The 24,138-nt window shown below is 46.4% G+C and overlaps 1 protein-coding gene and 1 long non-coding RNA gene across 3 annotated transcripts; both read left to right on the top strand.

The window, feature by feature from the left end:
* Positions 1-9,820: 9,820 nt before the first annotated feature.
* LOC149347621 (uncharacterized) lies at positions 9,821-16,516 on the top strand. The gene is made up of 3 exons (XM_089585628.1): positions 9,821-9,971; positions 11,581-11,672; positions 16,093-16,516. The coding sequence occupies exons 1-3, from the start codon at positions 9,894-9,896 to the stop codon at positions 16,259-16,261; spliced, it is 339 nt and encodes a 112-aa protein (XP_089441754.1). The 5' UTR covers positions 9,821-9,893; the 3' UTR covers positions 16,262-16,516.
* A 1,486-nt stretch (positions 16,517-18,002) lies between these two features.
* On the top strand, positions 18,003-22,665 carry LOC149347620 (uncharacterized). 2 transcript variants are annotated; one of them, XR_016292169.1, is made up of 3 exons: positions 18,003-18,175; positions 19,380-19,491; positions 22,601-22,665. It is a non-coding gene; the product is annotated as an uncharacterized LOC149347620 (long non-coding RNA). The 2 variants fall into 2 exon arrangements; XR_016292170.1 differs by having other exon boundaries at positions 22,604-22,658.
* Positions 22,666-24,138: the final 1,473 nt, after the last annotated feature.

Genomic DNA, 24,138 nt, shown 5'->3' with positions numbered 1-24,138 from the left:
TCATTTAGGCCTCTTTGACAAGGCCTGAATCACACCAAGGCTAGGACAAAGGTGGCTTAATTAAGCCCAATGCATAATTTATGTGTCAAATGCGGTGAGGCGTGTCCTTTTCGTTACCTCTTCCTGTGGTGTGCCGCACGTAAAAAGGTCCGGTGTCCTTTTACGGCAGACAGCGTACGCCAGCGAAGAGCTGGTGGACTGGTTGACCTTGGATGGCGTGGTGGTAGCGAAGGTACTCGTGTGCTGCTCCAAGATGAAATTCCGCAAACTCCACCAACATTAAACTGGCTTTATTCATAGGTGATCATATGCGAAGGCTGGGCAGAGCAGGAAAAAAATAGGCCCATGCCAAAATCCGTTGACGCTCTAATTTCGCGCTGCTTGTCAGCTCCGCCGCTGCAGCTGCCAACCATACAAAATAGTCTGCACGCTTTGTTGTTCAGATGCCACGTTGTAGAAGTTCGCCTGTATAATAAGCAGGCTTAAGACTCCGCTTCATCATAATGTTAGTACAAGTGCATATCAAGTAACGTTATGCTGCTCACATTAAAGAGCCCCAAGTGATCGAAATTTACGGAGCCTTCCACTATAGTATACCGCATAAAGTAAGTCACTTTCGTACGTTAAACCCCCATAAACTATACTTTGAATGGTAATAGCTTTCGATTGAAAAAAGCACCAAACATGAGGTTGCATGGTATCGCATACTTTTGACAACCACATAAAGTAATACACAGGCACTTTTGAGGTTTCCTAGCGTATCAGGCACTCTTGCAGCCCAGGCGATGGGCACAACTTTTTCATTGTCATGAAAACAGCCTTCGGAGGATAAAGTATCCCAAGCATACCCCGATACCTGGTACTTTGCCAGGAAATGTGTGAACACTAATAGAGTTCGATGCGCATTGGTGTCGCTCAGGACGACGACGCTCTAATAACATTTCCGAGATGACAGCTCAAAATTTTCTGCACCAAATGAAAGCGAATGGTGAGCACGTGCCTCTCTAGACAAACGTAGCTGAGAGCCGACGCGCTCTCCTTGTTGCTTCGTCAAGAACGGAACAGTACTTCCGGGAGCAAAATAACTTATTATTGCACAACCGTGCAGCGATGGTCGCACCGTTGCACCTAAGTAAGGAGATGTCGAGGACTATTCTTTGAAGCCTGCTCCCTGGCGCATAGTCCTATCAGTGGTAGCCAGAGGGGAAGATTCCCGATAAGTTGAACAGTCGTCCAAGTGGAATGCAGACGGTAGTTAGATATTCTGTGAGCAGTTTTGAAGAGACACTGATCCCGTATCTTTCTTGCTTTCTTGATGTTTGTCCAGCGGGAAGACATGCATTTCCAAGAAAACTGGATCAAACTTTTTTCATTACTAAAGAGCGAAAGAAGCTGCGTGGTCCCCACTCCCTAGTAGGAACTCATGTAACCTAGCCTCAGAGATCCGAGCTGCCAAAACCTCTCCTGAAGCAATTGAGTTCCCTTGCGAAAGTGGCTGGCCGTGGCGACACCTGTATTTCTTTATTAGCATCATCTAATTGATAAAAATCTCCATTCCGAGTAAAAAATTTTGACTTTAGGGGGTCCGCACATTTTATGCGCGATACAGCACCACTGCCATCTTCGCATTTCAACTCCTTGACCTGAAAATTTTGTGTGATTATGGTTCCTATGCTGCTGTGAAGTAGTAGAGCTATTTCGCAGGAAATGCTAATGTCAAACACGGATAGCAATTCACACATAGCGTAAAACCTTAGCTCGTCGATCGTCACCACGCGCCTGAGCGGCTGACGAAGACATTCCCTTAACGTGATTGTGTGACAGTGCACTGCAATTGCTGCACACACAGGTGTGCTTAGAATTTAAAAAAAAAGAGCAGAGAAAGGAGCTTGCGAATTTTATTTGCAATTTCGCCACAAGCGTGACGCGGTAGAAAGCTTGGGCAGCTACAAATCAGTTCATTAGTTCGGTTTGGTTTATGAAAGTTTAACGTCCCAAAGCGACTCGGGCTATAAGGGACGCCATAGTGAAGGGCTCCGGAAATTTCGACCAACTGTGGTTCTTCACCGGGCACTAACGCTGAATTTCCTCTAGAATTTCACCTCCATTGAAATTCGACTGCCGCGGCCGAGATAAAACACGTGTCTTTTGGGTCAGCAGCCGAGCGCCATAACCACTAAGCCACCATGGCGGCAAAAAAAAAATATTGTGTATTAATCTATATGTAACTACCAAAGCTGTGTTGGTCAAATGTTTTAGGGGAATCCCCCAAGGTGGAGTAGATTTGTAATAAGGGAGTCATTACTCATTGGCATCCACCCGAGCGCAGCCATACGGCTGCAAAGAAAAGCTATACAGCTTCCTCAGAAACTTCGTAGTTAAAGAAAAATTCGTCCTGGTCCGGGGATCGAACCCAGGACCACCGCTTCACCAGAGCAGTCGCTCTACCAATTCAGCTAACCAGGACTTTTTTTTTCTTTATTGCCTTCAAAGGCGTGGGAATACAGTTCATTAGAACATATGTGACTATTTACATGGCTATTTACATGGCTACAGCACTCCTCGCTTCCAGCGACCATTCCAACTTCTTCAGTTGGGATAGATTCTGGAAAAGGGATAGAATTTCTTCGTCAAAACCTCGGTCTTTTAACACATCGTAAATTTTCAGGACACTCTCAACAAAATATCGGTACACAGATCTGGCTCCAGGATTGCAGTGGCGATATGCCATGGCACTACGCCACACTGCACGCAAGCCAAGCAGAAAAATGGTGTCATATGGAGCTCCGTCGTCTTCGACAGGCAGAAACCTAATGCCGTGCGGAGTGAGCGGCAAATCTTTCTTTATGGTTCGCTGCAACACGTCCCAAAAGAAGATTGCATTATTACAGTCGACAAAAACATGGTCAATTGTTTCCTCCTTCCTACACAGAAGGCAATGGGTGCCCCACGGGACGTATATGTGTCTTTCATGTAACCAGCTTTTAACAGCTTTTAACAAGAAGTTGCGCAGTAACTGTCTCAGTTACTGCGCAACTTCTTTTCCTCAAATACAATTTTCAACTAGTGTCTACTTAGATATGTGAGACAGTTAATGCGTAATTTCCTTTCCTCAAATACAATTTTCATTTTCTTCATGACGGGCCCTCTTCTTTCACTCACACTTCCTGTAACTGTCTCACATACTTCGCCGCCGCGGTGGCTCAGTGGCTATGGTGCTCGGCTGCTGGCCCAAAAGACGCGGGTTCGATCCCGGCCGCGGCGGCTAGAATTTCTTTGGAGGAGAAATTCTAGAGGCCCGTGTGCTGTGCGATGTCAGTGCACGTTAAAGAACCCCAGTTGGTCGAAATTTCTGGAGCCATTGACTACGGCGTCTCTCATAGCCTTAGTCGCTTTGGGACGTTAAACCCCACAAAACCAACAAAACCAACCTCACATACTTCGGTGGACACCCGTCCAAACTCGCGCGCGGTGACGTCACGACAATTTGGATCAATCTGAAACGCGGACAAATATGCCTTGCTCGTTATTAAATTGGTTTTTGAGGAAAGGAAATGTACCTGTCTCTCATATCTCCGTGGACACCTAAACCTCGCCGTAACGGGAAGGAGGAAGATGGGAGTGAACGAAGACACCGTATTCACTAGACGCACCTTTGTTCATTCCAAACCATCGAGCTGGCATGGCGGAGTGGTAGCGTCCTCGACTCGCACTCCGGAGACCGGGGTTCGATTCCCAAGCTCGGCCAATTTCTTTGTCGGTTTTATTTATTTATCTGTTCTGATTAGAAAGGTTAATTGGACTAATTGGTTAAGTAAGCAATTAACTAAACTCAGTCCCACTTACTTGGAGCATCACTATACGATCCCTTTAATTGGTTGCACGGTTACTAGCCAAAGTACAATTGGCCCCGTTTGAAATTCACGCACTGTGACGTCATGACCGTTTCGACCAATTGAAAAGCGTGACATTTCTGTCGACAGCTCCTGCTTGCAACGATGAGGCATTAAAGGCTTCCGCCTTAAAATAGGCTGCACGCTTTGTAAATCAGTTGCTACTTTGTGGAAATTCGTCTATGTAATAAAGGGACTTAAGACTGCACTTCACCACGTATTGTTAATGGAAGTGCAAATGAAATAACGATATGCTACTTTTTAATGGTAATAGTTCTTGATAGACGTTGGTACTGCACATCAGGTTGCATGGCATCGCATATTTGTGACAACGACATAAATCAGCACAGAGGCACTTTTCAAAAGCAATACGTTTCTCTGCATATCAGTCACTGCTGCAGCATAGGCGATGGGCGCGGCTTTTTCGTTGTCATGGAAGCGGAGGCACCAAAAACACCTAGGCATACCCCGCCACCTGGTGTCGGCCAACACAGACGACAGCGCCAACTGAGCTTCGCAGCGTCGCTCAAGCCAGCGGAGATCGAACAACATGTCCACGCAGAGTGACGAGTACGCACCAGCCGCCATCAAGGAAAGCGAACGGTGAGCCCTTGCCTCCCTAGAACAACGTAGCAAAGAGGCGCTCTCCTCCTTGCTTCGGCTGTAACTCGTACTTCAGGGAGCAACAATTACACGATTGCACTCGTCTGCTTAAGAGCAAAAATGTGAAAACCTTTACCTCTCTTCTTTTTCTCCTTCCATTTTTTGTGTTGCTCGTTTTTTTTTATTTTCTTTGTTTTACGTGTTTCGTTTAATTTTGTTTTTGCGGCGATCACTCATGAGCCAGTTTAGCCAATATATGGATTGTTGTGTGGCTAGTGTTGGAGTGGCTATGGACCTGTCTTATCGGACGAACGCCACTTTTGGGCAAAGGAAGGCTTTCGGCTGAAAATGACGTTATCGCAGCACCATGTAACGATGGTTGCGCCATTGCATGCAAGTAAGATGTCGAGGACTCCTCTGTGAGGTCTGCTCCCTGGTGCATATTGTTATGAGTGGTAACCAGAGGGAAGATTCCCGCGAAGTGAAACAGCCTTCCAAATGAGACGTAGACGGTAGTTTTGAATTATGTGAGCAGTTGTGAAGAGACTCTGATCGTCTCCTTCTGGCTTTGTTGTTTGTCATGAATGCGTGCATTTATATGTGAGGAAGTTTGATCGAAATTGCCGCATCACTGGTCTCAAAAGGTCGAAGAAGGCTGCGGCACCATAGTTTGCAAATGAATACTGATAGAAGCCAGGCTTCGATGAACCGAGCTTACCAAAACCTTCCTCGAAACACGGGTATGCTTGTGTACCCGGGTGGTCATGGCCACACCACATCATTATGGTGAGAAAACCTCCTATCTTAGTGAAAGCAGTGTTTTCATCTGTTGAGCACTGCAATATATTACAAACCCTACATTACTGGACAAAAGGATTTTTGAGCGGGAAACCTTTTATGGTTGCAATTTTTTAAAGATAATGTAAGAATTAACTACAACAATCAATAGATCCAGACATCACCGGCGGCTGTTTTGAATTTTTTTCTATTTAAGTTTTTGCTATCCTCAACAGTATTCACTATTGCTTTTCTATGGGAGCCTTCAATGTTCAATGCATCAATGGAAAAATTTTAACAGAAAAATGTTGCTACATATCAAAAGAATGGATTGTTACCTTATTATATTTCTGTAAAAGTATCTTAGAAAGTGTTGAAAACAACCAGCAAACCTGTGCAAGGCAACCGGTGTGCAATACTCGAAAGCAAGGCTGATCTGTCTTGGCATTTTTCGTAGCGATCGTAATGGAAGGAAGAATCTTGTCCCTCTTCCATGCCTAGAAGTCTCGGAAAAGATGATTCAGAACCCAACCAACCTTTTCGCATATCGCAAGCTATCTACATTGAAATCAGTATATCCATAGATACCCTCTCCAGAAAACCAACCTACCAGTCTAGCAAAGGAACACCATTTGGCAATTGGTAGCGCAGTGCTGGAAGTAGTAAGAGAATGTCTACTTAGGGCAGGTAGTGACCGCTGATTCAGATCATGAGAGGGAAATAACTAGAAGAATAAGTTTGGGGTGGAGCGCTAATGGCAGGTTCTCTCAGATCATGAACGGCAATTTACCAATATACATCAAGACTAAAGTATACAACAGCTGTATCTTACCGGTACTCACCTTTGGGGCAGAAACGTGGAGGTTAACAAAGAGGGTTCAGCTTGAGTTAAGGACAGCGCAACGAGCTATGGAAAGAAAAATGATAGGTATAACATTAAGAGATCGAAAGCGGGTGGAGTGGGTGAGGTAGAAAACATTGGTTAATTACATCGTAGTCGAAATCAGGAGGAAGAAATGGGCTTGGACAGGGCATGTAATGAAAGTAAATATAACCGCTGGTCCTTAAGGGTAACGGAGTGGATTCCAAGAGAAGGCAAGCGTAGCAGTGGGCGGCAGAAAGTTAGATGGGCGGATGAGATTAAGAAATTTGCGAGGATACGGTAGCAGCAACTGGCAAAGGACAGGGTTAATTGTAGACATGGGAGAGGCCTTTGCCCTGCAGCAGGTTTAGTCAGGCTGCTGCTGCTGATTATGATGATGATGATTTTATGCTTCACCTCAATTAATAATGTGATCCTCAGGAGCACGCCAATCACTTGATACCCTTTCGAACATTCTGCGTCAAACGGGTGGCCCCGAAATGTTATGCAAATGGTGTTCCAGGGGAAGCCCCCACTTCTATGGCCGCTATACTGGCACATACATGGTCTGTTCTGAAAGTAGTAGGACTCATTTTTTTAAACAAAATTTATTCAAGCGAATAGTACAAACGATTACAATTTTGCAAGGTAGCACCCTTCCGCACCTACACGCTGCTGCCAATGAGTTTTACAGTTTTCGTACGCCTCCAGGAACGCCTGGACCGGAATGCTGTTTAGCTCCCTCGTCACGGCCTGTTGAACTACCTCTACCGATCCGTGATGTTCCCCCTTGAGCGTCCATTTTATTCTCGGGAATAGAAAAAGTCTGGCGGGGCCAAGTCGAGGCTGTAGGGGGGCTGAGGCAGCGTTGCCGCCTTGTGCTCGGCAAAAAATCGGGGTCCTCATTCACATGATGAAGAAGATCCTACCGGTTGGCCTTTTCCTGCTCTGACAACACTCCCGGCACCAACTTCGCGCACGCTTTCCTCGTGGATACGTTTTCTGTCACGATCTCAAAAACTTGGGTTTGAGGAATGCTAAAGTCATCAGCAATCATTCTGATACTCATTCTACGATCACTGTTAAGTAAATGTTTCACTCGCTGCACATTTTCGTTGGTCTTTCTGGTCGAAGGGCGTCTGGAGCGGTCGTCTTCCTCCACTCTTTCCTTACCTTCTCGGAACAGCTTGTGCAGCTCAAAAAACACCTGGTCTACCCATGGAAGCGTCCCCGTAGGCCTCCTTAGTCATGTTGTGAGTCTCTTTGCTAGTTTTACCAAGATTTACTCAAAATTTGATCGTGTATCGCTGATCCAGTAAACGCTCGATGATTCTGCGTGACGAGACGTTTCAACAGGGGTTCACAGTACAAGCGACCTCCTCTCTTCAACAACCGAGAGCCGACTGCCGAATTTCCCCAGCATTCCCAATATCCCCTTTCAACGATCCTGCACGCGCAGACCATCTCTCGTCCGCCCGTTCGCCCAGGAAAAAGCCAGTCCTACTACCTTCAGAACACACCCTGTATATTTCGGATCAAAAGTATAGGCATTAATTGAGGCGCTACAAGCCCACTTTTTGTGTAATCAAAATCAGTGTAATCATGTGGTTACTGTTGTGGTCAAATTGACGTTCAGTACCAACAGACGCGTCCTCTACAAACGTAAGTATTGAGAGCAAACGCTCTTAAAACTATCGGAGGAGTGACAGGGCGATGACAGTCCGGCAGTGTGGCTCAGTGGTTATGGTGCTCGGCTGCGGACCCGAAAGACGCGGGTTCGATCCCGGCCGCAGCGGCTGAATTTCTTTGGAGGAGAAATTCTAGAGGCCCGTGTGCTATGCGATGTCACTGCACGTTAAAGAACCCCAGGTGGTCGAAATTTCCGGAGCCCTTCACTACGGCGTCTCTCATAGCCTGAGTCGCTTTGGGACGTTAAACCTCATAAACCAACCATAAAGCAACCAAGTCCGGCAGTGTGCTACTCAGAATTGCAACGATTTGTCTAATCAGAGTAAATTTGCATGAATTACCGAGTAGTCGAAAATCGTTCGAACCAGAATATGTGGACAGGATGCAACTCCATATCCAGTTACTGTTCACAGTACAAACTGGTTCTATGGTTCTTTCGGAGCATTTTCACGTTTCTCCGACAGTAAAAACCGAATTTATTGGCATGAAAATTAAAAAAACTTTTGCGATAGCCCATTCAAACTCTCGATGACGTCATCAAAAAGCATGCACTGCCACCGTTTTAACTTTTTATCACAGCACTGGTAGGAATTGCGGCGATAGCCTAGTGGTCTCGCTGACTGGCCCCTAAAGAAGACCTGTTCGTTTTTTTGTAGCCGTCGTGGCGGCTCAATGGTTATGGTGCTCGACTGCTGACCTGAAAGATGTGGGTTCGATGCCGGCCACGGCGGTCGAATTTCTATGAAGGCAAAACACTAAAGGACCATGTACTGTGCGATGTCAGTGCACGTTAAAGTACCCCAGGTGGTCAAAATTTCCGGAGCCCTTCACTATGGCGTCGTCTTTTTTTTTTTTTATTCAGTTACCCTAAAGGCCCGTGTGGGCATTACATAGGGGGGGGGGGGTACAATAAAAGTTTAGAATACGGAGAAAATACACAAACAGGCGAGTGCACACAAAATTCGAACATGAAGCAAACAGGTAGATATATGCGGCTCATACAACATTCACAGCCCCAGGAAGCACTTCAGATTGTCGACAAATGTGACGTGGTCAGTGATGGACGCCACGTTTTCCGGGAGCTGATTCCAGTTGCGAATGGCAACAAGAAGCGGTGACTGAAAAAACAGATTTGTGCGGGCGAAAATGGGCTGTACTTTGTGTTGGTGATCCAGTCGCGGAAAACTTGGTTAGCTGGTACTACGTGTAGCGCAGAAAATGGTAAATGACTATGGTAAAGTTTGTGAAAGAAGGACATGAGCTGAAGCAACCTGCGTTTCTCGAGCAGACATAAGTTAAGAGACTTTTTCATTTCAGATACGCTTGGTGTGCGTGAGTAGTTCTTTACGATGAACCGGGCAGCTTTGTTTTGAAGAGATTCAACTTTATTTATTAGATAGGTCTGATGTGGATTCCATATAAGCGACGCGTATTCGAGTTTTGAGCTCGAATACGCTTGAGTTGTTTTGAGCTTGAGCTTGAGTTGTTTGAGAGCTTGAGAGCTTGAGTTGTTTTGGGATGCTAAACCCCATAAACCGAACCAAACTCGTAGGAATGACAGTGGGGGTGATGGGGCATCGCCTCTGAGATCTACGGTTAATACGAAATCGGCCGGTAACGCTGATGCCTGTGTTTTTTTGCTCTATGGTTTTTGCTAGCTTCAAACACGTCTGTTGTCAATGAGTGATCGCTTTGTCGTTAAAATGCTATGGTCGGTCTAATATATAGGCCAACTTCAATGCATTATCAGTGGTCCTATCACTCCAAAAGCTGCTCAGCTACTACGCTCGGCTCAGTGAACACTTTAAAAAGGTAACGCATGCTCTCCGTTGTTTTCGGCCATGCCATACGCCACAGCATAGCTCTCAGCAGTTCTATTCCTGACACTGCACTACCATACCCTGTGACTTTTCTTGATGCTAGATTTGCTCTGAACATGTTTTTCTTTACTTTCATAAGCAGCACTCCCATTCTTCTGCTCTCTTAAAGGCACAAGAACCGGTGTCCAAGCATCCACCGACACTGAACAAGCTACTGCGGTTTCCCTCTTAACCTGGAGTGCATTCGTCATGTGGGTACAAGCGCTCCGCCGACAGCCAGACCCTCCTCCTCCTTACAACGTGGATGAAGTGAGAGAGCTCTCGGAGGTGAGGAACTAGTTTGGCCATAGCAGTGCATGTATCCACTGCCGTCTGTGCTTCTCCAGCATGGTATTGGGCAAGAAGTAAGGTGCTGTGTTTGTTAGGAAACAAGTCTGAAAAGAACCGCGTTGAATGAACTATCAAGAACGAATAAATGGAAGTCTGATTTTAATTCGTACATCAGCGCCAACCCGTAGGTTTTCAGGGGGCTTTCAGCTCTTGAATGCGAGCTGAATCGATGAGTCCGCAAAAATCAAGTGTCCTTCATGCTTATGCATATCTGGCATGCATTGGAGCCAATTTTTCAATGGCAAAATTGAAATAAAACGTTGCCTTCATCGTATAGTCCGTATTAAGTAGTTCGATCGACCGCGCCTTCATTGAGCGGAGCGCCCAGCTCGCCTTAAGTATGCAGAAGAACCGCTCTCTCAAGTCGTACCACTAAAGCCGAGATTAACGTTACCTGGAGGCCGACCCGAACACTAGTGTTTTCTCTAATTGGGACAGTATTTATATTGCTTAAATTTCTCTGGGATGTAAAAAATAGTAAAAGTTAATTGCTACTTAGTCGTTGTCTCTAACAGAGACATGTAAATCATTGCTCCCAAACCTGTATTATGTGCGTAAAATGTTTCGATATAGTGTGACAGTGAGGCAGGACCATTGCTCCTTTGTACTGGGTACATCACCCTGAAAACATGCTAATCCACTGTACGGGAAAACCTGCTCTACGAACGAGCGGTCGTGTTTTCTGTTTCATTTTGTGGGGTCTAATGTCCGAAAATCTACTCAAGCTATGAGAGGCGCCGTAGTGAAAGGCTCCTGAAGTTTCGACCACCTGAGATTCTTTAACGTCCACTACAAATCGCACCTTACACGTGCCTCTAAAATTTCGCCTTCATCGAAAGGCGACCACCGCGGCCGTGATCGAACCCGTATTTTTCGAGTCAGCAGCCGAGAATCATAACCACTGAGCCACCGGGGTGTCCAGTATTTTCTGTGGTAACTTCTGTTCTGTAAAAAGTAAACTACCCTCCGATGTTTGCCTAACCACTATTATCAAATGCTTGCTGTAGGGTTAGTTTGTTGCAGCTATAAATTTGAACGCCGCAAAGGACACGATCGCAGGAGACACCAGAAGAACAATCATCAGCCTGACTATGCCCACTGCAGGGAAAATGCCTTTCCCATGCCTATTAACCCTGTCCTTTGCCATCAGCAGCCACCGTATCCCCAAAAACTTAATCTCATCCACCCACCTAACTTTCTGCCGCCCCCTGATACCGTTGCCTTCTCTTAGAATCCACTCCGTTACCCTTAAGACATCTACACAAGGGTGGCCAAATCTTGCTGTGGTGAGGGAAGTAAACTGCAATTCATTGGAATATTCAATCTCGCAAGTCAATGGTTGCCAGGCGTACCGGTCTTTCACCAGATTTTTTTCGCAATGGCTGTCAAGAGATGTTTCTCGCGTGTGATGTCCTCTAGACACTCCCAACCGAGCACGCTACTTAAGTGCACGTACGACATCGAGATTCTGTTAGAGTATAGGCAAACAGAGCAGCAGGAGTACCTTTAGTGTGGGTGAGCGAGCATTTACCTTTTGTCCCTCCAGTGTGTTCGTCACGTGGGCGTTAGGCAGGCCGCCGACAGCCAGACCCGCCTCGTCCTTACAGCACGGATGGGGCGAAGACCGACCTCCCAGAGGTAAGCCATTGCCAGCTAGGTTTTAATACATTTACTCGTTGCAATAAGGGAGTAATTATGCATTGGCATCCACAAAGCGAGTATTACGGCTACAAAAGAAAGCTAATCCTCATCAAATCTCCAAAATTCCCGGAGCCGGACGAATTTTTCTTTTAACTGCGAAGTTTCTGTGGAAGCTATATAGCTTTCCTCTGTAACCGTAAGGCTATGTATGCTTGGGTGGATGCCAATGCCTAATTACTCCCTTATTACAAATCTATTCTACCTTGGGGGATTCCCCTAGAAATTTCACCGACATTTGCACGTTACTGCAGCGTTTATGCAATGTCCCTGCATCCCCGCAAAATTCTAGCTTTGAGCTCCAGAAATTCCGTGGGATGTGTTCACGCGGCCACAACATCCTGGCAGAGGTCATCTATCTGCTCGGGTTTCCTAGTGCGCTAACATTTATTGTGGCAATTCACTGCATTAAGCCATTTTTATGCTTTGTCTACAGCCTGCTTTGTGGCAGGCTGCGCCCTGCCCACGGTGTTGTGGGAAACCTGTCTGGGGTGTGTGTATATATCCTGACTACAACGGCAGGTGGAAGTTCAAATGATGACTGGTCACGAAAGGCTGCTCTGGCAGTGCAATCTGGGCCTCCCAGGCCACAATGACTGCAGAATCAACTATTGCAGAGTAGTGGCGCATGGCTGAACTGCTCCACCAATGCGCCAGGAGTATTATCAGGACTCTCAGAGGTCTATGAACATAGAGAATCAAGAATTATAGCTATATGCGCATTAAACCATTATCACTATACCGAACAGCTTTCATTCGTGAACAGGGAATCCGAACGGTGAAACTGGTGTGACAACCAAGGTGCTAGCGCACCAAATACGCATTTGGCTTAAGTATGCGAATGAACCACGAAATTGTTTTTAACTGTACAATGTATTCTTGTTGAAACAAAGTGTCTTGCATCACCCTTGCACACGTTTAAAACTGCTCACGTAGATTATAGCACACTTCTCTGTTTTCATGCACCTTCCTGTCTTCTTTTGTGCATAAATTTTCACTGATGTACTGCTGCGCTCAGTAGGAGACGAAATGCCGGAGCTGTGGCCGGAGGCCATGTCTTGAAGCAGTGGCCAGAGCTGCAGAAAATTAGTGAAGTTGCCTGTTCAAGCAATTATTTTACTCTGAAGCGAAATCATTAGCACGTTCACTACAGGCACGCAGCAAGTAGTATTGAGTGCAATGGTCTAAGTAACTAGATGATTTGATTTGTGGAACTTTAACGTCCCAAAGTGACTGAGGCTGTGAGGGACGCCGTAGTGAAGGGCTCCGGAAACTTCGACTCCCTGGCGTTTTAACGTACACTTTGCAGAGTACACGGGCTTCAAGCATTTCGCCTCCAGCGAAATGGGAACGCCTCGGCTGAAGTCGAACCCACATCTTCCGGGTAAGCAGCCAAGCGCCATAACCACAGAGTCTCCCCGGCTGCCCTAAGCAACAAGATAGACTGCGCTCTTATGGCTGTCGCATAGATTGTGAAATCGCACTGTTTTGCACATGAAACACTTTTAGCTCCCTTTGTTGGCCCGCCGCGTGCGACATTGCAGCCACAATAGAGGGAGAACCCAGAGGAGAACTTAAACGAACTTGGGCTAAACTTCCAGTCACATCCTACTGCCTATATGCTGAGCTGCTACCGGGACAGCATGCAGCGTCGTCTCAGGCCGACGACAGCGCGAGGCGCGAAGGGGCCTATGCTCTCCTGCAGCCCGAGTGGCGCACACATACACCTCATGACGTGTGAGCCAAGCAAGAGCACCGTGCAAGTTGCACTCCGCGCACGCAACTAATCTCGATCGTAGGTGCGTGCATTGAGGCAACGTATCTCGTGCAGAGCCATGGCGCGATCCTTCAGTTCGGCGAGGAACCCGCTGCAAACAGTGAGGGTAATGAAAAGTAGCGGTACTGGGCCATCCTGGACTTTGCGCAGGTTGACGATGCCATGCGACGATGTCTTCCTAATTCGTAGTGGCAAAGTAACTTTATTCGAGGACAAATGTACCAAATAATTCATTTTTTTCCTTTCTAAACATGAACAAAAGCATAAAAGTGACTGATGCACTAAGAGACCTCACAAAATTAGCTCCTGATATCAAAGTGGAGTCGAACCAACAAAGGCCGCCTTTACTCGCTTCCACAAAACCGTATGGTCCAGTTGCCAAGAGACATTGTCTTGCTGCCTCACTCTGTTGTCGTAGAGCAGGGTAATAAATATCTCATTAAGGTGTGGGTCTCGGCTAGTTGGAAAACCATGTTTCAGGTAAAGTGCGCAGAAAGACTCGTACTAGTGAACATAACAAACAAGAACTCATTCTAGCTCGTGTCATCAAAACAGATAAAAAGTCATCTCTAGGACATGGTTGCTCAGAAACACGCGTGGCGAATTTTACGGAGGTGGCTCCATGACGACAACGAAAAGAGCCACAACTATACAAAACCTTATACGAAACCTTAAACTCTATACGAAACTGTACGAAGCCAACTATACGACACCTGGGGTTTCTATACGAAACCACAGCTGCCGTACAGTAGGTTTTTTACGATTTCGTACAGTTGGCTGTGGTTTCGTATAGAAACCACAGCCAATACGAAAATGAAGGAATATTAACCATTACTAGGAGAAAAAAGCAGACTTCCCTTGGCATCACGCAGCCCCAACTTCTGTGCTCACAGATGCATATAAATTAGGTTTGGCGCCAGAATAGTCATAGTGGTGGGTGGTGAAAACATTTTGTCAAGCAGTGCAAAGAGGGGCAAGCCCCCCTCCACCCCCCCCCCTCCCGCTTAGGCAACCCTTAGGGGGCTTCCCTTAAAGGGCAAAGGACAGCTCTTGGAGGGCTATCCGCTTCAGGGCGCCGGTAATTATCCGGCGCTGGTCAGCTCGCGCGAAGAAGTTGAGAGGGGAGCAGTTCTTCGTGGCGCCGCCGCGGTGGCTCAGTGGTTATGGTGCTCGGCTGCTGACCCGAAAGACGCGGGTTCGATCCCGACCACGGCGGTTGAATTTCTTTGGAGGAGAAATTCTAGAGACCCGTGTGCTGTGCGATGTCAGTGCACGTTAAAGAACCCCAGGTGGTCGAAACTTTCTCGGCAGATTAGCTGCGAAAGATGATGTATTTAAGAGTAACTAACCCGGATTCCCTTTTTAAACAATCTCTGGCACCATCCTGCCTTGCTAGAATACCAGATTTCCTGAATTCTACGCCGCAGCTGCAGTTGCCTCTTCGGAACGGCCCGCAACCGCATGGCGCTCAGTGAAGCCGAACGGGAGAGTGGGACCCAGCATGCCCCAAATTCAGCACGAGCGGAGGAAGTCGCAATAGCTCTCGCTGCCGCCGATCCAAAATCGAAAACGGTTATCACAGACTCTCGCCGGGCCTGTGAACGTTATCTTGCAGGCGAAATATCAGCCCTTGCCTCGCAAATTCTAAGACGCGCTCTCGCCGATCCAACTCGAGCTAACACACGGTTTAACCACGGGAAAATCTTAAAAGAATACCAGAATTGCATCGATTCATTTAAATATTACTGTTTTCCTACGACTGTGTCCGACTAGAATAAGCTGCCTCAGAATGTTGTCGATTCTCCTGACGAAGTGGAATTCATTGCTGCTTTGAAAAGTTGGAATGTGTGACTTTCTTCTTTGACTTCATTTTGTATTTTTGGTATTATTAATGGGTTTTTTTGGTATTATTCATCTATTTTAGGTATTATTCATCTGTTTCCCACTCCTGCTTGGACTCCAGAAGGAGTCTGCAGTATTCCTAAATAAACAAAAATAAACTCGCACAAAAGTGATCTGGGCTCCTGGCCACCAGGGTCTACGAGGCAATGAGGCCGCTGATGCGGCCGCCCGAGCGCTCACACACCGGGCTCCTTATCCTAGCTCTCATGGCTCAGAAGCTCATAAACCGCTTCTGCGGTTCCGCGAAATCCTAATTTATTATTGCGACAGCCACCGTCTCTACCCGGCAGCTGCCAAGGGGCTAAGTAAGGCGGAGGAGCGAACTCTGCGGCGCCTGCAGACAGGAACCCTTCTCTCTCCTGCAATAGCAAAACACTTCGATACGAACACAGATGGGTGCTGCCCGCACTGTGGAGAGATCTGCGATATCTTTCACATGGTGTGGGCATGTACTCAGAATCCTCACCTTCCCCCCTCCCCCACCCCCACCCGAGAGGCATGCGAGACTGCCCTCCTCAACTGCTCCACACTGGAGTCCCAAAGGGCTCTGGTCAAGCGGGCGCGAGATGGAGCCTCGTCGTGCGGTGTCCTGGACTAAGGATGCCGACCATGCAGCAGGGTTTTTTTTTTACCCTCAAGCTCTCTTTGAAAAGTTTTTCACCACCACCACCACCACCGCAGAGACCGGGGTCTTCACCCTGAAAGCGGCTCTGGCCATCGGGGGCAACTACGGAGCCTACACCCGGTGCCGCTCTGTGTCTCCGACTACGGCAGTACAGAAGAGGAGAGCGGAGGAGGAGGGAATGTGAGCGGCATGAGGAGAACGTCGCAAAAAAAAAAACAGGTGTGATCTTAGTCTTTTTGGGGAGTAAGTCATTTGTCGCTGAGTTGACACCTTTTTGGGGATGGTTACGCTGCTTCTTCGGGAGTAATTATTTTTAAGGCGAAAGCCTTTAATGGCTCATACTGTCGTAACCAAGACGGGTTAGCAAATTTTTCCGCGTTTCAGATTGGTCGAAATGGTCGCGACGTCACTGCGCGCGAATTTTGACAATGTCCACCGAAATATTTGAGACACTGCGCAATTTCCTTTCCTCAATACAATTTTCGGCTGGTGTTCACCGAGATATGTGAGACAGTTACTGCATAATTTCCTTTCCTCGCATACAATTTTCATTTTCTTCATTACGGCCCTTTTTTCTCTTCCTTCTTTCACTGCCGCTTCCTCCCTTCCTGTACGGCGTGGTTAAGGTGTCCAACGAGGTGACTGAGAGTTACAGCGCCATTTCCTTCCCTCAAAAAGTGTTGCGTTCAAAGGGCAACAGCACCCGCCGCACGGGTGGTGGCGCTCCGTGGACTCCCTGGCGGCGCTACAACACGCTGTCGCGTTCTACTCCAAAAGGCAAATATTAAGCGTCTTTAATTGGCAATTAATTAATGCACCAACAGAATGTGAAGTGAACAATCGCGTAGCTGAATGCAGCACTCAGCCTTTCGCCTTTCACCACTTTAGCCGCTAAAGTTCCTCGTAAATTTTGCTCTTACCCTTACTTGTACTCCCATAAGAAGAGTACCTAAACTTCTTGCACTGCCATAGGAAGAATAACGTTAAGGCAGTTAAGTCTAAGGTGGTCGAAATTTCCGGAGCCCTTCATTACGGCGTCCCACATAGCCTGAGTCGCTTTGGCGACACGCATAGACCATTTCTTATTTGTGCGAACTCATCTCTTCGCGCAGTTCTATTCAACTCGTGGCTTGTGCTTCATGTTCTAGCAAACTGTTCAGCTGGCTGGTTCGGACTTTATATTTGGAACTGAAACACTCCACACACCTAGTGCAGCCTGCCTAGCTGACGTATGCGTAAAGCAGCATCAGGTCTTTTATTTATTGCGCACTTGCTGAATCGGGTAAAAAGGAAGAAGAAAGGTCAATTCTAGTTTGTCGCACAGCACAGGAACTCCCATTATGACTGCCAATCTGCCACTCTGAGAGCTTGAAGATGGTGCCGGATTTTGATTTTTCAGACCCCAGTTTTTTTTAACACACACCAGATGGATAAGGCGAAACGTCACCGAGCTACCTTTAAATGAGTCGATTGGTAATTTTAACTTTCAGGATAGGCCCCATCCTTACCGTTGCGAGGAGTATGACATGATTTTGCGTAATTAGGTTGGTGTAGTCAACGCCATTTCTAAGCGACAGCGAAAACAGCGCGTTCGATCGAAAAGCTGTCGAAGTCGTTGTTGTCGGCACCGGGCCGACAAATGAAGGTTGTAAGATACTGTTATGGAAATTGAGATGAATGATATGTAGCAAAACCTTTCTTTCAGCGAATTAACATAGATAGCATCGAACAGTTAATACTGCCATAAAAAACCAATGGCGTATGCTTTTGACGATAGCAAAAACATTAATAGAAAAAAAGAAGTGCTAGACTGCCGCCGGTGATATGTGGATATATTGATTGATGTAATAAAACCCTACATCATACGAAACAAAAATTGCGTTCATCGAAGGTTTTCAGTTCAAGCATGTTTTTATCCAGAATTGTTGGGTGTGAACTTTCCACAATATGTGGTCCTCTCACAGGATATGTGGGACAAACGTCGTTTCTTCGTTGTCATGGAGACAGCTGACTGAGGACCAGGCGACCAACGCCCGGCCGACTTGCGGCTGCGATGGACTCCCGTGGAGGCTTGTTGCAGCAGTGGGCGAGCCGCTTGTCCTTGCGAGAAATTCCACGGAGCCAACAATAGAGTCAGTGGTGAGCATCTGTATCTCTCTTGAAAGGACACTCAGGACACCTTCTTCAAAATTTTTTTTGCTAGTGAAATTAATTTATTTCGCCTTATGGAGGGTATTTTGGCAGTGAAAGACGTGCTCATTGGTCATAACACTATAGAATAAATTGAAAATTGTTCCCGGCCTTCCACTCAAACTCTGCTTGCATCATGCTTGCGTCAACTTGATGATTATGTGGGTAACCAGCGAAAACAGACGCAAGACAAGACAAAGAAGGCACACACCACAACGCTGGACTTACAAGCCTTTGATCAGAACAACAAAAAGTTCCTGGCGTATCCGCAGGCCCCTTCGGCGAACGCTCTAATTCACCTTGTAGAAACGCAATAGATGCCCGATGTTTTATTTCCCACGGAGGCATGCCGCCTCCATTATTTTAAAGTGCGTAGGTATCATATCAAGGACAGCACGCATGGAGTCTCCACTTCCTGTCACTCTGGAATTAGGACTCCGGTAATTAAAATGGCCGCAAGAGACAAAGCACCACAGGTCCAATTGGGCACAGGCCCAATATTGTAAATGGTCCTTTCTTGGACTAGCGTTTGCCAATATGTTTCCAATATCGGGCCGATTACCTGACTGATTGAGTAAGCTGCAGCTATCTTGACCCTGGTGTGCTTGCGACACACGGGAAATAAAACGATGGTGCTCAAAAAAATTATACACCAGTTTATGATGCAATCATTCGACTGACACTATTAACTGATGGTAATTACGGTAAAGGTCATCACTCCATAGCGCCATGTTTCACGTCCTTGGAAGAAATGTGGGCTGTTTCCTTACAAAACTGCTTTGACTGCTTGCTGCAACATATTCAATGAACGGTAGCTCAGTGGTTACGGCACTTGGCTGCTGACCCGAAAGACACGGGTTCGATCCCGGCTGCGGCGGCCGAATTTCGATTGAGGCGAAATTCTAGAGGTCCGTGTACTGTGCGATGTCAGTGCATGTTAAAGAACTCCAGGTGGTCGAAATTTCCGGAGCCCTTCTCTACGGCGTCCCTCATAGCCTGAGTTTCTTTGGGGCGTTAAACCCCCAATAAACCAAACCAAATTTTTGTTTTCTTCCCTTCCGTCATAGAATGTTTTCTTATTAGCTTACCATATCTTGTTAAGATTTCTCACTGTGCTGTCGTTTACAATATTTCTCTGCTTGTGCCTGCGCAGACAACAAGGCGACAGCAGACAAATGATGGCACCATCTTTGATGCTGCATCACTGGGGGACATCCCGCCCAACCCATACACCCCTGCAGCACTCTTCGCACTACAAAATACTGGTATGAAATATATAGCTACAGTTTGCCTGGATGCCGAAAGAACACTTTTGTGTCTCGCTATGGGGGAATATGATACCCTTTCCATAGAGCTAACCTTCAAAGGTAGCATTTTTATTTCACGCGATAACGTTAAAGGCCACATTACACAGAAAACCTGATGTCGGCGTTTCCAGCGTTGTGAGTGATAAATACAGGGTGGCGTAGAGTGACCCCGGCAGCCAGCCCCGGATAATCAATCTAGGTGGGCGACCTCGATGGGCAACATAGCAACCTAGGTAGATCAGGTGACCTTGTGGGGCCATCACAACCTATGCACCGGGTTGTAGGCGAACTAACCACTCTGGCAGGTGGCAGTTTATTGTTAAAGACACAAAGTTGCTCGGGAAGAGCAAATTGGGTAGCACGAGACCCAACAGGGGCAGCACGGTGCCATTGCACAGCACTGGCGCATTCCTTAACCACGTGCACACTGCGCAGTGTGTGGTGTTAGAACTTGTAGGTACATATGAATTTTAAGTTGAGAATGAACAACTCTACGCGGGTCAGAAATTCAAAAGTGATAGAGAGAATCTTCTCCTTTCAGAATTTTTTGCGGTTAGATCCTGTTCTTTATTACAGATGCTAGTGCCAGTTCCTCCTTCAGTTACGTTCATTGCGGTTGGCGGCGGAGTTACAACCAGCCAGCTACAACCAAGCCACTGCTTTTTGGTTGCAGTCATAGGCAGCGCAGAAAGAACGCTACCTTTGACAGCGTTCCGCGCCTGATTGTGAAACGGGAGTACATGAAGTGTTCACGTCACGACACGGGTGCCAGTTTAGACATGCGCCGCAGCCATACACTGTTCTGTATGGACGCCACAATGGCGACCACTGTGGCTTGAGTGCGTACCTCCTATAAGCTACTCCTCACCTCGCATTGGCGCGTGGGCAGGCGCTCGCAGTCGCGTGGGCAGGCGCTCGCACGCTGACTCACATGCGAGCGCCCGTGTTTCCACTTACTTGAGCCAGGTCCGAGCTGCGTGCCCGAGTCACGAGCTATGTCCATGAGCCCGCCTTGTTAAACCGGCCCACGTGGCTACACATGATCGCTAGAGGATGGCCTTCTATAAACAGCTTTCGCTGTAATAGTTAATCAATTCTGTCTTAAAACAAAATGCAGTCTGCGAGAACCTTTACGAAATCGGGGATGCGTGGCGGAGGGCATCAAAATTGCATTGCTGTTTCATCTGCCATTAGAGAGCACGGTGTCGAAGCTATCACGCCTCTTTAGTACTGTGTTGGGCGCGTACAAGCATGTTCATTATATGCGCAACATGCATAGCCGTAACCCATTACATCGCTTAGAAAGCGCGTGAAGTTACGCATTAGGGTCATCAATCACTAGCCATCTTGACGGAAAGGTCCACACCTCAGAGAAATACCAACATCAACCCACTGCTCCAGTGAGCACTCGATACCGAGTTGGCTCTAAAGCCTGTCACTGTTGTGGACTTGTTACCCTTTTTGCACATCGACTATACCGTGACGATCAATATATATACGCAGATTCCCCCCTCACAACTTTTGTAGTTTTCTGCTAATTATTCTCCAAAACTCACCTCATCTGTTTTCTGTGGCGGTCGTAAGGGGGATACTAGTCTTTCGGATCGAAAAATGACTAAAAAATGAATTAGCTTTTTCAAATGTAATATTATTTTCGAAGTGTTGCCCTTATTTCCTTCCGGAAATCAGTATTTTAAACATAGTATTAACTTACATCATCGTCTGGACTAAATTTCCGCAGGAGGACATATTTACTGCCTTACTATGTCGACCTCAGCATCTCTAATACAGACAGTGCCATTTTGTTTCAAAATATCCCCAGGTGGTCGAAATTTCCGGAGCCCTTCAGTACGGCGTCCCTTATAGCCAGGGTAGCTTTGAGACGTTAAACCAGATATGCCATAAACCATTTTGTTTCGTGAAGCTGAAGTCTTCGTGTTTGCAATAAATAGAACAGAATTCTTCAGTATCGGTTCAATAAAAAAAATTATACATATGCAAAATTTCTCGATTCCTACTATTAAAATACACCATGAATGTTACTATTCCAAGTGCTGTAAAGAACTGATTTTAATATTACATTCCTTGCTCATTAGACACAATAGCCATGCATTAAAAGACATTTGTTATTGGCCCATTTTTTTGCACCTAGGTAATAATCACTAATTAATACTACTGTAGTAACTTATTTAACTGATCTCACATGAGGCCATTCCGCACACATTTTAACAATATATTTCAATATCGCACAGTTGCCTCGCAGTTGAAAGTGATGTCCAATAATCTGGATCTCTTCCAGCTTAAACATGGAGCAACTACCGTTGCTCTATGCGTTGCGTTGCGTTGCGTTGCATGAAGCAACCACTGCCTTAGTTCATCTGCACTTTATCTGCTGCGCACTTATCAGTCACCAATCCCATGTGGAAAGAGAATCAGTATCGTGCCTTCCCATGAAACAGCACATGCTGTCTGCAGTTGTTAGGGAGGCTGACACTAAACGAAATAGCCATGCATTAAAAGGTACGGGGAGAATTCCGTACGGGAGAATTAAAAAAAAGGCGGAAGCCGGACGTTAATTCGATTTAATTAAGGAAATCGGTCACACAGGGCAAATAAATCGAAGTTTCTAAGAATGCTCGTAACTAGTTCCTACGTGTAATAATGTAGGAACTAGTTTAACTGATCTCACATGAGACCATTCCGACCTATATATTTTAAACAGTACCGCTCAATATTTCACAGTTGCCTCGCAGTTCAAAGTGATGTCCAATAAAGCTGGATCTCTTCCAGCTTAAACATGGAGCAACTTGCGTTGCTCCATGCGTTGCGTTGCATGGAGTAACTACTGTCTTTGTTCATCTGCAGTTTATCTGCTGCGCATTTATCAGTCACTAATCCGATGTGGGAAAGAGAATCAGTATCGTGCCTTTCCATGAAACAGCACGTGCTGTCTGCCGTTGTTAGGGAGGCTGACACTTTACTGCCATATCTTATCAATTTTCAAGATTCCAACTTTCATGTTCCCAAGTGAGGGATTGTTTTCACAAGTAGCTTCTTTTTTTTAAAGCAGCAAGAACCAGTGGCGAGACCACTGTCGGTGCCGGGCGAAGAACTACAGTCGGCTGACTAATCTGAAGTGCCTTCGTCACGTGGGTGCAAGTCGCTTCGCCGACAGCCAGACCCGCCTCCTCCTCAGGTGATGAGGCGGGTACCGGCGATCACAGGTGAGGGAAGTTTCAACCAGAGCATTGCATGTCGCTAACTGTACCCTACGCCTCGAAAACACTGGGGCTCTCAAAGGACCGGTATTTTTCATATTTACTGTTACCTAGAACACTCGACTTTAGATTCGCTACTGAAAGTTTCCACATGGCAAGTTCCAGAATTCTATACGTTTCTATAAGAAATTTTGTGCATCCAGTACGGAAGATATGGACACAATAGGGACTATATAGAAGCACTTATGGAAACTTACGGACTCCATATGAGGCCATACGCATTATATGAAATTTGTTTAAGAATTATATGGAATTCTTACGGATTCCGTACAGATAATTCGTGGATTTCCATATATTCTTTATGTTATGGACTCCATGTTCCCATACTTCTATACAAGCGGCTCAAACGGACCGTTTCAGTGGGGTTACGGGTCTACACTACGTGGATCAGGAAGGCCGTCTTATGTAAAACAGGTATACCCGTTGCTCAACTTGGTATTCCGTATTGCAACAGGCACGTGCAGAACGTCACGCATTATTAGCCGCCTCCCCTTGAATATAGAACTACGCTGACATGCGCGTACGTCCTTTGAATCAGATCACTTCCGGTTCGCCTCTGCTACCCCATAGTCAACCAGTGCATGCCCGGTACAATATTCAGTATTCAACCACAAGCAGTGAGGCCATTACTGAAGCTATTTAAGGATAAATGCTTTGAACTGGAGTTACAGGAAACACTACCAGGTACTACGTAAAAGCCGAAGCCATTTTCTCCATGGCGCAACCTCCCCGCAGTTTGCGATAATCTCTGGCACGCTTTCAAAGAAACAAACCCCACAGAAGCGCATCATACAAAACACTTAGACAACACTATGAGAATTTTAGACAGTCAGATCAAAAACAGCCCTTTATGTCTGAAGCTCAGTTCTAGAAGACAACTGGAAGACAACAATGCGATTACCGTAGAGCTCATTAACCTTTACAGCCGAATGCTACGCTGTCTGCTTCGCAATTGGAAAAATTTGTGATAGGACATTAAGAAGAGGATAAACTACACATACTCGCCAGGAAATCTAACAGCGCTACACTCAAGAAACACAGTACAGCTGTTAATAGAAGATATAATGCACAGAACAGCAGCAGCCGAAATATATGGAGAAAATAAAATTAAATTATGCTCGGGCCGAGCCAAATCCGCATAGCCGGCAACGAAAGAGCCGACGCTTGTGCGGTGCAGGCTCCTCAAAGCAAACCAGCCGAAGTCAACATTCGGCACAAAGACTGCTTGACACAATGCAAAGAGTAAAATAGCAAAAAAAAATGCGAGTCCACTTGGGATGATGAAATAGACAACTACACCTTGTAAATGGCGAATGGATGTCGTATC

Source organism: Amblyomma mixtum, chromosome 4 (genome assembly GCF_055824585.1).
Source record: "Amblyomma mixtum isolate Tamu chromosome 4, ASM5582458v1, whole genome shotgun sequence".
Taxonomy (NCBI): Eukaryota; Metazoa; Arthropoda; class Arachnida; order Ixodida; family Ixodidae; genus Amblyomma; species Amblyomma mixtum.
This window is presented reverse-complemented; position numbering and strand designations above follow the sequence as displayed.